This window comes from Rhinoderma darwinii, chromosome 1 (assembly GCF_050947455.1).
Source record: "Rhinoderma darwinii isolate aRhiDar2 chromosome 1, aRhiDar2.hap1, whole genome shotgun sequence".
NCBI classification, from domain to species: Eukaryota; Metazoa; Chordata; class Amphibia; order Anura; family Rhinodermatidae; genus Rhinoderma; species Rhinoderma darwinii.
This window is the reverse complement of record NC_134687.1, coordinates 419046761-419061353: the sequence shown is the minus strand read 5'-3', so window position 1 is coordinate 419061353 and position 14593 is coordinate 419046761. Positions and strand designations below refer to the sequence as shown.

General features: G+C 44.8%; 1 protein-coding gene across 4 annotated transcripts in view; it reads left to right on the top strand.

The window, feature by feature from the left end:
• Nucleotides 1-14593, top strand: part of METTL17 (methyltransferase like 17) — an 88745-nt gene that overhangs the window by 17201 nt on the left and 56951 nt on the right. For all 4 annotated transcript variants that reach the window (XM_075829148.1, XM_075829175.1, XM_075829167.1 and 1 more), the window contains exon 2: nucleotides 9848-10001. In XM_075829148.1, the coding sequence (XP_075685263.1) occupies nucleotides 9848-10001 (154 nt within the window). The remainder of the gene's footprint in view (nucleotides 1-9847; nucleotides 10002-14593) is intronic.

Genomic DNA, 14593 nt, shown 5'->3' with positions numbered 1-14593 from the left:
TATTCCTTGTAAAAATTAAAAATGTCTACGTTTTTACAGAAAATAAGTCGATTTTTACCTTTACAGACTAATTCCAATGAATTCAGCAAAACAACTGCTAACTTTACCCCTAGAAAAATTCCTTGAGGGGTGTAGTTTCCAAAATGGGGTCACTTTTGGGGAGTTTCCACTGTTTTCATCCCTCCAGTGCATTTTAAACGCGACACGGCACTGAAAACTATTCCAGCAAAATCAGAAATCCAAAATCAAATTGGTGCTCCTTCTCTTCTGAGCTTTGCTGTGGGTCCAAACAGCAGTTTATTACCACATATGGGGTATTGCTATAATCGGAAGAAATTGCTTTACATATGTTGGTGTGTTTTTTTCTACGTTATTCCTTGTAAAAATTAAAGATTTCTACTTTTTTTTTTCACAAAAAAAGTAGATTTTCATCTTCACATACTAATTCAAATAAATTTAGCAAAAAAACTGGGTTCAAAATGCTAACCTGTGGGGTCAAAATGCCAACTATACCCCTAGATAAATTCCTTGAGGGCTGTAGTTTCCAAAATAGGGTCACTTTTGGGGGGTCTTTACTGTTTTGGTACCACAAGACCTATTCAAACCTGACATGGTGCCTAATATATATTCTAAAAAAAGGAGGCCCCAAAATCCACTAGGTGCTTTGGAGGCCAGTGCTTCACTCCGTTATTACACTAGGACCACATGTGGGATATTTCTAAAAACTAAAGAATCTGAGCAATAAATATGGAGTTGCATTTCTCGGGTAAAACCTTCTGTGGTACGGAAATAAATGTATTACAAATTAATTTTGGCAAAAAAAAAATGAAATTTGTCAATTTCACCTCTACTTTGCTTTAATTCCTTGAAACGCCTTAGGGGTTAAAACACTTTCTGAATGCTGTTTTGAATACTTTGAGGGGTGCAGTTTTCAAAAATGGGGTGATTTATGGCGACTTTCTAATATATAAGGCTCTTAAAGCCACTACAGAACTGAACTGGTCCCTGAAAAAATAGACTTTTGAAATTTTCTTGAAAATATGAGAAATTGCTGCTAAAGTTCTAAGCCTTGTAACGTCCTTGAAAAATAAAAGAATGTTCAAAAAACGATGCAAACATAAAGTAGACATATGGGAAATATAAACTAGTAAGGGTATGTTCACACGGCCTATTTTCGGGCCGTAAACGCCCGAAAAACGGCCGAAAAATCGGAACTAGAATGCCTCCAAACATCTGGCCATTGGTTTCAATGGGAAAACGGCGTTCTGTTCAGACGCTGCGGTTTTTTTTACGCGTAAAAAAACGGCCGCGAAAAAGAAGTGCAGGACACTTCTTGGGATGTTTTTGGAGCCGTTTTCCATAGACCCTAGTGAGAAAAGCTCCAAAAATGGCTGTAAAAAACGCCACGAAAATCAGGAGCTTTTTTCTCTTGAAAACGGCTCCATATTTTGAGACGTTTTTGACTCTGCGTGTGAACATACCCTAAGTATTTTGTGTGGTATTACTATCTGTTTTACAAGTAGATACATTAAAAAATTTAGAAGAATGCTAATTTTTGCTAATTTTCTCTACATTTTGGTGGTTTTTTTTACAAATAAATATTGAATTTATCGACTACATTTTTTCCCTCACATAAAGTACAATATGTCACGAGAAAACAATCTCCGAATCACTTGGATAGGTAAAAGCATTCTCAAGTTATTACCACATAAAGTGACACATGTCAAATTTGAAAAATCGGCTTCGTCCTGAAGGCCAAAACAGGCTCAGTCCTGAAGGGGTTAGATAGATATGTATTTATTTATACTTTTTCTGTTATGCTAAACAGTCAACTCTGGGGTGACTGCTCAGACATACACAATGAAGGGGTTAATAGCTGCATTACTAGTAGCTACTTACTTACAGCTGGTGTTGGGGTCAGAGAGCAGCAGGAGTAGAATTCCTGAACTCAGCAACTGCGGGACAATGCGGCTCGTACTGCTGGGGAGGACCAGACATGCACACGATGACTTCTTGCTGTAGCCATTCCTTTCCCTCTAGGTCACGAGGAAGAGGGAAACCGCTAGAAGTGGGCTGATTGGCAGGACGGCACAGTGGGCGAGCCTGCCCAGCAATGTATTGGATTCATTTATTGCAGTGCTACTGCGCCGTTGTGGGGGAGGGCTGTGCGTCCTCCTAGCTTCAGCTATGCCACTGTCTGGGGCTCGTCCAGAAGCTGAATCACCGACCAGAGCGTCGGTAACGCTCTGGCCGGGGATTGCACTCCTGGAGGATCCATGACTGCAGCGTTAGCACCCGGCAGCCAAGTGGGCCCCCCCCCAAGGGTAATGGGCCCCAGCACTTGCCCGGGTTTGCCGGGTGCTGACGCTGGCCCTGGGGGCAGCTATACGGGCATTATACCATGTGGGCTGAACCAGGTGTGTATGAGCGGGGATTGGGTGGGATTAGAGGCGTGGCTTAAAAGAAAAAAAAATTACCTCTGCGCGCCACATAGATTGTCCATCTTTGTGATACTTGAAAGTATATCACAGTCTACAGGGAGGGCTGTATAGCACTGTATGGGGAGGCTGTATAGCACTGTCTAAAGGAGGGGGCTGTATGGCACTATTTACAAGGGGGCACTATCTACAAGGCCATGCTTTGTGTGGCACCCAGGGGAGGGGGGCCCAGTCAAAAGTTTCCTATGGAGCCCAGTGTTTCCTAGTTACGCCCCTGGATGGTGCCCTACACCCCCCTCAGTAGATGGTGCCCCCCCCCAGTAGATAGTGCCCCACAACCCCCAGTAGATAGTGGCCCACACTTCCCCTCACTAGATAGTTCCCCACACTCCCCCCCCCCCCCCCCAGTAGATCTTGCCACCAACTGATCCCTGTAGATTGGGCCACACACTGATCCCTGTAGATCGTGCCACAGTGCCCTCTGTAGATAGAGCAACCCCCCCATCCTATAGATAGCGACAACCCCCCACCCTGTAGATAGCGCCACACCCCCCTCCCTCCCTGCAGATAGCGCCACCCTCCTGCAGATATTGCCATTGGGGCTCCCAGAGTGTTACTTACACTCTGGCCGAGAATTGTGCTCCAGGAGGAGCCCCTATCCTTGTATGGACAGTGACGTCAGGGGCTCCCTCTGTGTGCGGAATCGCCTGTCAGAGCATCGGTAATGCACTGGCCGGGTATTCCGTTCCAGAAGGAGTGAATAGCAGACCAGGGAGTGGATAGTTTCCTTCTTTGCCATAGTATTCAATTGTATCTGCATCCTGAGGATACAATTGAATATGGCAGTTGCCAGGACACGTCCGGAACAGTAATTTTCTAGGACTGCGTCTAAATTCGGGCCAGTCCCGTCAAATTCTGGACTTTTGGCAACTATGCATACACTTGGCGGGGGGGGGGGGGTCGTATCCCTTAAAGGGAATATGTTGCGAATAAAAAAAAAAGTAAGTTGATAAGTTACTTATTTTTATGAGATTTTTTTTTTTTGTGCATTGTTTTTTTCTTCCACAAGGTGGGAAGTATTAAAAATGTAATAATCATTTGACATGTTTTCCTTTTTTTTGGCCACCAAAGGACGCACTTCCCGGAATTACAGCAAGGTGAATAAGGCAAAGTAACCTGACTTACAGCTGATGTAAATGTGGGAGGGAGACCCCCCCTTCCTATTTTTGGCTACAAGCCAGGAAAAGGTGTCTTCAAATTGCTAAGCAGTGTCCAGCTCCATTTTTCAATTGATTGTACAATGCTAGCTGACAGATGCTACAGAAAAGGCTGAGAATGATGAAAGTCAAGAGGGAGACCCTGTGGTGAATGACGCTTGATTAAGCTTTTCATTTACATAAATGGGAAAGCGCCCTGTTAGTACATACAACGTGCTTTTTTACGGAAGCGTTTTTAAAAACCGCATTTTATAAATAAAGAAGTGTGGAGTCAATCCTGTGGCACGTAAAACACGTCAAATGTTCCAATAGTCAATGGGAGTCCTAATTATGAAAAAAAAATGTGCAAAAAAACGCACACAAAATTCGTAAAAAAAACATGAAAAAAGCATCAAAACGCTTGATTAACCTTCCCATTTACATCAATGGGAAAGCGAGCCGTTGGTACATACTACGCTGTTTTTGTACGCAGGCGTTTTTAAAAAAAGCGTTGCGTCCAAAAGAAGCGTTGGATCAATTATTTGGTGCGTAAAATGCGCCAAATGTTCCCAGGGTCAGTGGGAGTCCTATGTACACGCCAAAAAACGTGCAAGAAGCACACACAAAACTCGGAAAAATAAACTACAAATAATGCGTCAAAATTCCTGTATTTTAAGAAAACCGCTTCACAAGAAATGCTAGTTTATTCTACAAGTTCACACGTAATTTTTTCTTAGCACCGTGTGAACATGCCCTAAGGGAATTATTTTTCTTTGGCCTCTACTTTACATTGCGGCGCAGGGAGAAGACAGAAGTCTGCCGTAGGTGACTATAAGGCCTCATTCACACGGCAGGGTTTCCCGGCCGGGTGCCGGCCGTTCATAAATCGGCCGGCACCCGGCTGCATTAGGAATGATAGACCCCTAATGGGGCTATTCACACGACCGATTTTTTGACGGCCGGGAAATCCGGCCGTCAAAAAATAGGACATGCTCTATCTTTGCCCGGGCACCCGGCCGCCCGGCTCCCATAGAAGTCTATGGGGCCGGGTAATACACGGCCATCACCGGAATGTGTCCCGAGTGATGGCCGGGTTTCTTGTGGCTTGCGCTCTATCTCCTCCTCCTCACAGCGCAGAGTGCATGTGAGGAGGAGGAGTTGATGCCATTCTGACGAATGGCATCGCTGTACACTGTGTTGCAGGGCCGGGGTGTACAGCAGGTGGAGGGAGCGCTGCGCTGGCTCCCTTCCCCTGCTTGTTAAAAGCACCCTGGCTCGGCGACACCTTCGATGGCGCCGCTAGTAGCAGCAGCTGCTGCTGCGGCTGCTACTACTGTAGCGACGCCACTATAGCAGAGCGGGGAGGTATCTCCCCGCTCTGCTATGTGCGAGCTGCACTTTAGCTCCTTGAAGGAGCGGAATCCCCGTGTTTTCAGGGATTCCGCTCCTGGACAGAGCGCTTGATGTCTCTGTCCATATCTAGGCAGTGACATCAGGGGAAACTCCTGAAGCGGAATCCCCGAACACATGGGGATTCTCCTTCAGGAGCTGCCGCTGATGTCACTGCCCGGCCCGGCACGGATGCAAAATTAATGCAAATCGGCCGGGCAAAATGGCCGATATTACCGGCCGACACTCGGGCTCGGGAACGACCCGGTCGTGTGAATCCCGCCTAAGTTTGTCACGTTGGGTACGTGGACCCACTGGGCCGTACCACCTTGACGGTATGGCAGCTGACCAACAGGACACAGGTCAGAGTCTATAGTTCGTATAGGTGTACCTGTGGTAGCTCAGACAGTAGCAAGACAGGCTCGTCTGGGACTTAAGCAGCAGGCTGGCACCAGGCGTGGTGAAGCAGGACAGGCGTGGTACTCAGCACAGCCCAACTCCAACTCAATACGGCACTTGACCAGGATAGCACAGGATACAGGTTACAGGTAGCAGGAACGGGAAACACTGGGAACTGGAAAACACTCAGGAGACCATTTGCATAGACCGACTAGGGTAACGACAACAAAGCTCAGGTAAGGCAGGAAGGGGCTGGGCCCTTCTTATAGTCCAGGGTGCTCTGGGAGCAATCAACCCAAACTCACACCTGTGTTGCGCTTTGGCTCCTTAACCCCTTAAGGACGCAGCCTACTTTGGGCTTTAAGGTTCAGAGCCCATTTTTTAAATCGGACATATTTCACTTTAAGCGGTAATAACTTCAGAATCCTTTTACCTATCCAAGCGATTCTGAGATTGTTTTCTCGTGACACATTGGGCTTTATGTTAGTAGTAAAATTTGGTCGACACAGTGAGTGTTTATTTATGAAAAATAGCAAGAAAAATTAGCATATTTATTAATTTAAATTATCGGCTTGTAAGGCAAATGGTTATACCACACAAAATAGTTACTAATTAACATTTCCCATATGTCTACTTTATGTTGGCATCATTTTTTGAACATTCTTTTATTTTTATAGGACGTTACAAGGCTTAGAACATAACCAGCAATTTTCTCATATTTTCAAGAAAATGTCAAAAGCCTTTTTTTTAGGTACCAGTTCAGTTCCGAAGTGGCTTTGAAGGGTATTAGAAACCCCCATAAACACACCTTTTTAAAAACTAGGCCCCTCAAATTATTCAAAACCGCATTTATAAAGTTTTTTTTAACCCTTTAGGCGTTTCATTAAAGCAAAGTGGAGGTGAGATTTACAAATTAAATATTTCTTGCAGAAATAAAATTGTAATCAATTTTTTTTTCTGTAATACAGAAGGTTTGACCAGAATCTGCAGTTTTTAAAAATACCCCACATGTGGCCCTAGTGTGCAAGTAGACTAAAACACAGGCCTCAGAAGCAAAGAAGCACCTAGTGCATCTTGGGGCCTCCTTTTTTTTATTAGAATATATTTTAGGCACCATGACGGGTTTCAAGAGTTCTTGTTGTGCCAAAACAATAGAAATACCCCAAAAGTGACCCCATTTTGGAAACTATACCCCTCAAGTGACCACTTAGACCCTACAGTTGTTCCACAGAACTTATTTGAACTAAATATTTTCTATTATTATGTAGTTTTTGCTCAAAATGTCTTTTTTTTAACAAGGAATAAAATACCACATTTTGTTGCCCAATTTCTTCTGAGTGCGGCAATACCCCATTTGTGGTGATAAACTGCCATTTGGGCTCCGTGGGAGGGCTCAGAAAGGAAGGAGCGCTATGTGTTCTTTGGAGTCCAGATTTTGCCTGATTGGTTTTCGGGTGCCATGCCGCATTTGCAGAGCCCCAGAGGTACCAGTACAGTTGAAACCCTCGAGAAGTGACCCCATTTTTAAAACGACACCCCTTAAGACATTCATCTAGAGGTGTAGTTAGCATTTTGACCCCACAGGTACTGTGTAAAAGATAATGCGCAGCAGATGGTGAAGAGTGAGATTTTCAATATATATGTGCCATTTCAGTGTCCGATATATTTTGCCCAGCATGTGTCAGCGGAGATATACACCCCATAAACTGTAATGTGGGTTCTCCCGGGTACGGTAATACCCTACATGTGGCTGTTATCTGCTGCCTGGGCACACGGCAGGGCTCAGAAGGGAAAAATGAGGGGGATAAACTGTGCGGAGTGCATCGGGGTAAATTAAAAATCAAGGGATGTATGATAAATTCTAAAACAGTCTTTCATACAGAGCCCTGGTTTTTCGGGACACGTGTTGCATTGGTATATTGTGTCTTTCCTTATCCCCCTCTTTGAGCAGACTCCACCTCTTTTGACTTTTTCCCTTCTTGCCAGTTTGGGGAACTTCTCCTGGAAAATGTTGCCCTGGTACTATGCGTGTGGCCAGAAGTACTGGATGCCTCCCCTTCCTGGTCCCTAAAGATTAGGTTCTTGATAACCACCTCTTGAAACTCCAGGAAAGTTCCCCTCTGGCCTGTACATCGACGTAGCACGTACACATTGTACAATGCCATCTGTATGATGTGCACCACCAGCTTCTTATACCACACACTCGATTTCCGCATGGCGCTGTAGGGCTTCAGGACTTGATCTGACAAGTCCATCCCTCCCATGTACCTATTGTAGTCCAGGATGCAGTCTGGTTTGGGGGTCTCTGTACAGGTACCTCGTACAGGTACATGGGTGCTGGTGTGGCCATGTATTGGTGTCTATACAAGGACATCCCTCTTGTACTTAACACACAATATATTGCTGCAAGATTGTGCCCTGCTCTCACCCTTTCTGAGTGTTTGCCCAAGCAAAGTCTTAGGCCTCAGTTACACGAACGTGATATACGTCCGTGAGACTCGCGTGCTTTTAACGCGGGTCGCACGGACCTATACAAGTCTATGGGGGCATGCAGACAGTCCATGAGTTTTGCTCCGTGTGAGTGCGCTGAAAAAAACTCACGACATGTTCTAAAATTCTGCGTTTTTCGCGCATCACGCACCCATTGAAGTCAATGGGTGCGTGAAAACCACGAAGGTCGCACGGAAGCACTTCCGTGCGAACTGCGTGATTCGCGCAAGAGCTGTCAAACTGAATGTAAACAGAAAAGCACCACGTGCTTTTCTGTTTACAAACATCCGAACGGAGTGTCTTAGAGATAACCGAACTTCACCGGGTTCGGCCGAACTCGTTTTGACCAAACCCGGCAGGAGACAGTCACTGTCCAGGGTGCTGAAAGAGTTAAACTGCTTCAGCACCCTAGACAGTGACTTCCGATCCCAATATACGTGAACGTGTAAAAAAAAAAAAAAGTTCTGACTTACCGATAACTCCTGGCTTCTTCCTCCAGTCTGACCTCCCGGGATGACAATTCAGTCCAAGTGACAGCTGCAGCAAATCACAAGCCAAGCACAGGCTGCAGCGGTCACATGGACTGCCGCGTCATCCAGGGAGGTAAATGTAAATGTGTGTGTGTGTGTGTGTGTGTGTGTGTGTATATATATATATATATATATATATATAAAGAGCAAAGTAAAAGCAGCACCGTTCCTCCAGTACAGGGTGCACAGGTACCTGTTCAGACACACGACCAGCGTCCCAAATTCACAGCAAAATCCAATATACAGGTCAGCACTCCAAATTCAGTGAAAAAATTGATCTTTTTAATCAATACATGCAACGCTTGAGAAAAGCCCCATTGAGCAGGGCTGAAACGTTGCATGTATTGATTAAAAAGATCTATTTTTTTCACTGAATTTGGAGTGCTGACCTGTATATTGGATTTTGCTATCTATATATATATATATATATATATATATATATATATATATATTCTTTATTTATTTATTTTGTATTTCTTTTTGGGGATCTGTGTGATACAGACCCTAATATGGCCGTGTTCATGAGCACTAAAGTAGAGTTCCAGGAAAAGTCCTAATTGTTAACCATTTCCACCAGAAAGCATAGTCCTAAGAAAAGCTTGTGGGCCACCACCCTCTGAAGCTCCTTGGCAGAAACTAAAATAAGGCCGGATTCACACGAGTGTGTGCGTTTTGCGCGTGCAAAAAACGCCGCGTTTTGCGCACACAAAAGGTCCATAAAAGCTCCGTATGTCAGCAGCATATGATGCGTGGCTGCGTGATTTTCGCGCAGCCGCCATTATTATGACACTCTGTTTTTATGTTTTGTAAACAGAAAAGCACGTGGTGCTTTTCTGTTTTCATTCATAGTTTTGACAACTGTAGCGCGCATCACGCGCGGCACACGGAAGTGCGTCTATGTGCCGTGCGCGGTTTTCACGCACCCATTGACGTCAATGGGTGCGTGATACGCGAAAAACGGGCAAATATAGGACATGTCGTGAGTATTACGCAGCGGACATACTCTGCGTGAAAATCAAGGACAGTCTGAACGTCCCCATTGACTAACATAGGTCCGTGCGACGCGCGTGAAAATCACACGCGTTGCACGGACGTATTATACGTTCGTCTGAATAAGCCCTAAGGGTGTATTCAAATTTGGGGAAAAAAAACACAACAAATAAGCAGCATTCACGCAAATACAATTGACATGCTGCGGAATAAAATTCCGCACTGCAGGTTAATTTGAGTGTTTTTTCCGCTTAGTATTTACGCAGCGTGTGGATGAGATTTGTTTAATCTCATCCACTGTGCTGCTATTGTCTTTGTTGCGGACTTTCTGCAACAAATTCCGTTGCGGAAAAACCGCAGTATTTACGCAACGTGTGAACAGACCCTAGTAATTCACTGTTTTTCTCTAACTCAGGCACTGAGTTCAGTGACGACTGCGGTGCCTCAGATTGACAACTCCTCGGATTTCTTGTCTCGGACTCCTCATCGGAAACACCCTGGAATTCTACGTATGAATATGACTCTCTTGCCAAAGGAAGCTCAGGATGCAGTTCAGGTCTTATTGCAAAGTATGTGTTGATTGTATCTTTTACTATTACTCTGTTCCAAAAAAAATTCCAATCAACAGGACAAGACATTAATATAATTTTCCCCTTACTTGTGTCTAACCATTTTCCTATTAAAAGGGACAGTAAACCTAACATCTATTTTATCAACTGAAAAACTGGCCTTGTTGCCCATAACAACCGATCAGCTATCATTGTTCCACAATAGATTAAGAAAGCTGAGCTGTGATTGGTTGCCATGAGTAACAAGTTTGTCTGCTAGACAATGTTAGGGCATCCAGAATAATGTCTGTCCCCACAATCACTACTTTATCTTACTTATTTTCAATTCTGAGAATATCCAATAACATTTAGGGGGGATTCACACGAGCGTGATTTTCGTGCGTGCAGGCCGCGTATTTTTCGCGCGCCACGCACAGCCCTATAGAAGTCAATGGGGCAGTTCAAACAGTGCGTGATTTGTGCGCAGCGTTTGTTCGCTGCGTACAAAACGCGACAGGTTCAATATCTCCGCGTATTTCGAGCATCACGCACCCATTGAAGTCAATGGGTGCGTGAAAACCACGCAGGTCGCACGGAAGCACTTCCGTGCGAACCGACCGAAACAGCGCACCAGCTGTCAAAAGGATGAATGTAAACAGAAAAGCACCACGTGCTTTTCTGTTTCCAAACATCCAAATGGAGTGTCTTTGAGATGAGCGAACCCGGACAATCGAACCGAACTTAACCGGGTTCGGCCGAACTCGTTTTGGCCGAACCCGGCAAAAAAATTTCGGGTACGCGACGTCAGGAGATAGTCACTGTCCAGGGTGCTGAAAGAGTTAAACTGTTTCAGCACCATGGACAGTGACTACCGATCCCAATAAACATGAACCTGTAAAAAAACCCGAAGTTCTGACTTACCGATAACTCCCGGCTTCTTCCTCCAGTCTGACCTCCCAGGATGACAATTCAGTCCAAGTGACAGCTCCAGCCAATCACAGGCCAAGCACAGGCTGCAGCGGTCACATGGACTGCCGCGTCATCCAGGGAGGTGGGGCCCGATGTGAAGAGAGGCGCTTCACCAAGGACGCGTCACCAAGGCAACGGCCGGGAGGGAAGTTCTCGGTAAGTACGAACTTTTTCTTTTTTTTTTAACAGGTTTCTCGATATTGTGTTCGGCATTCACTGTCGAGGGTGCTGAAAGAGTTACTGCCGATCAGTTAGCTCTTTCAGCACCTTGGACAGTGACGGGCATCGACTAGCCTCATCTCTATGATGGCGGCTGAGCGAAAATCACGCAGCCGCGCATCATACACGGATGACACACGCAGCTGTCAAATGGTTTTTGCGCGCGCAAAAACGCAACGTTCGTCTGAATCTGCCCTTACTCACATGTTTGGAAATAATATTAGCAAGCTGTGTTTATAAGCCCCTAACTGAATATTTGCTGCCCCTTTTAACCCCTTCTCACACCACGACGTAATTGCACGTCCTTGTGCGGGGGGTGATGTATGGAGCGGGCACTAAGCCCGCTCCGTGCGCTGCCGGTTCAGCTGTGTATTAAAGTTGACACCTGGGCCTAACGGCCAGGAACAGCGATCGTGCTGTTTGTGGCCGTTTAACCCCTCAAATGCTGCAGTCGCAACAGCTTCTGGCAGTGCACAGACACACAGCATGTTCTCGAGAGATCACGCTGTGACGTCACTTCCTGCCCCAGGTCCTGCGTCGTGTCGGACGAGCGAGGACACATCGGCACCAGGCGACAGAGGCTACATCGACTTACCTGCAAACGCTGATGCTGCTGCAGAATCAACTGTAGCCTCTGTCGCCTGGTGCCGATGTGTCCTCGCTCGTCTGACACGATGCAGGACCTGGGGCAGGAAGTGACGTCACAGCGTGATCTCTCGAGAACACGCTGTGTGTCTGAACTGCCAGAAGCTGGGTGGTAACGAAGAGAAGTGGATGATGCTGATTCGTCAGCATCATACACTTCTATTCACAACGCCCAGCTAGTAAAACAAGTAAAAACGCCCAGATGTACACACACAAGACACGCCCATTTGGACATAACTTTAAACACGCCCAGTTGTACTTAAGAAAGGCTCATTTGCATAAATATAAAAATGCTTATAACTTGGCCAAAAATGCTCGTTTTTGAAAAAAAAACAAAAAACGTTACTATAATCTACATTGCAGCGCCGATCTGCTGCAATACGAGATAGGGGTTTGAAAATCTGGTGACAGAGCCTCTTTAAACTCACCCATTACGTATAGGCCTATATGCGCACATTCAATATCCTAAGCATGCTCAGTCCATTTAGTTAGGCTGTGCACATGAGAAGGGTGGAGGACAGTGCGGCGTGCACTGTAAGCCGCGACAACTCTCCCGGCTAATGCAAAAGATACAGTGCCAGGACCAAGCTCAGTACATATATACAACACCAGAACCAAGCTCAGCACGTATATACAGCACCAGAACAAAGCTCAGTACATATATACAGCATCAGAACAAAGCTCAATAAATATATACAACACCAAAACCAAGCTTAGTACCTAAATACAACACCAGAACCAAGTTCAGTACATATATACAGCACCAGAACAAAGTAAAGAACTTATATACAGCACCAGAACAAAGCTCAGTACATATATACAACACCAGAACCAAGCTCCGTGTATATATATATATATACAGGGTGGGCCATTTATATGGATACACCTAAATAAAATGGGAATGGTTGGTGATATTAACCATGCAACCCTCTTCTCCCACTCTTCACACACTGATAGCAACACCGCAGAAGAAATGCCTCTCGATCTGACCCCCTTAGACTTTTATCTTTGGGGTCATCTGAAGGCAATTGTCTATGCTGTGAAGATACGAGATGTGCAGCAACTGAAACTACGGATACTGGAAGCCTGTGCTAGCATTTCTTCTGCGGTGTTGCTATCAGTGTGTGAAGAGTGGGAGAAGAGGGTTTCATTGACAATCCAACACAATGGGCAGCACTTTGAACACATTTTATAAGTGGTCAGAAACTTGTAAATAACTCATAAAAGAAGTAACGTTAAAACCAAGCACACCATTGTTTTTCTTGTGAAATTCTCGATAAGTTTGATGTGTCACATGACCCTCTTCCCATTGAAAAAACTAAAGTTGGATACAAAATGGCCGACTTCAAAATGGCCGCCATGGTCAACACCCAGCTTGAAAAGTTTTTCCCCTCCCATATACTAATGTGCCACAAACAGGAAGTTAATATCACCAACCATTCCCATTTTATTTAGGTGTATCCATATAAATGGCCCACCCTGTACAACACCAGAACAAAGCTCAGTATATATATACACAACACCAGAACAAAGCTCAGTACATATATACAGCACCAGAACACAGCTCAGTGCATATATACAACACCAGAACAAAGCTCAGTACATATATACAACACCAGAACAAAGCTCAGTATATATACTAGTCCTTCTCAATGAATTAGAATATCATCAAAAGTTAATTTCAGTAATTCAATTCAAAAAGTGTCCCTCATATATTATATAGATTCATTACATACAGAGGGATCTATTTCCAGCATTTTTTTCTTGTAATGTTGATTATGGTAACAGTTAATGAAAACCCAAAATTTAAGTCACTCAGAAAATTTGAATATTATATAAGCCCAATTTCACAAAAATTATTTTTAATACCGAAATGTTGGCCTACTGAAAAGTATGTACAGTACATGCCCTCAATTCTTGGTCGGTGCTCCTTTTGTAGGAATTACTGCGTCAGTGCTGCGTGGCATGGGGGCGATCAGCCTGTGGCACTTCTGAGGTGTTGTGGAAGCCCAGGTTGTAGTATATCGGCCTTCAGCTCATCTGCATTGTTGGGTCTGGTGTCTCATCTTCCTCTTGACAATACCCTATAGATTCTGTATGGGGTTTAGGTCGGGCGAGTTTGCTGGCCAATCAAGCACAGTGATACTGTGGTTATTACACCAGGTATTGGTACTTTTGGCAGGGTGGGCAGGTGCCGAGTCCTGCTGATAAATTAAATCAGCATCTCCATAAAGCTTGTCAGCAGAGGGAAGCATGAAGTGCTGGGAAATGTCCTGCTAGACGCTGCGCTGACTCTGGACTGGATATAACACAGTGGACCAACACCAGCAGATGACATGGCCCCCAAACTATCACTGACTGTGGAAACTTCACACTGGACCACAAGCAACTTGGATTGATGCCTCTCTACTCTTCCCCCAGATTCTGGGACCGAGATTTCCAAATGAAATGCAAAATTTACTTTGTGAATTTTCCACAGTCAGTGATGAAGCAACCTGGGCTTCCATAACACCTCAGCAGTGCCACAGGCTGATCGCCTCTATGCCATGCCATTGATGCAGTAATTCATGCAGAATCGGAGCCCCGACCAAGTATTGAAGGCATATACTGGACATACTTTTCAGTAGGACGACATTTCGGTATTAGAAATAATTTTTGTAACTGGTCTTCTATAATATTCCAATTTTCTGAGACACTAGATTTTGGGTTTTCATTAACTGTTCCCATAATCATCAAGATTAAAATTAAAAAAATGCTGGAAATAGATCATTCTGTGTGTA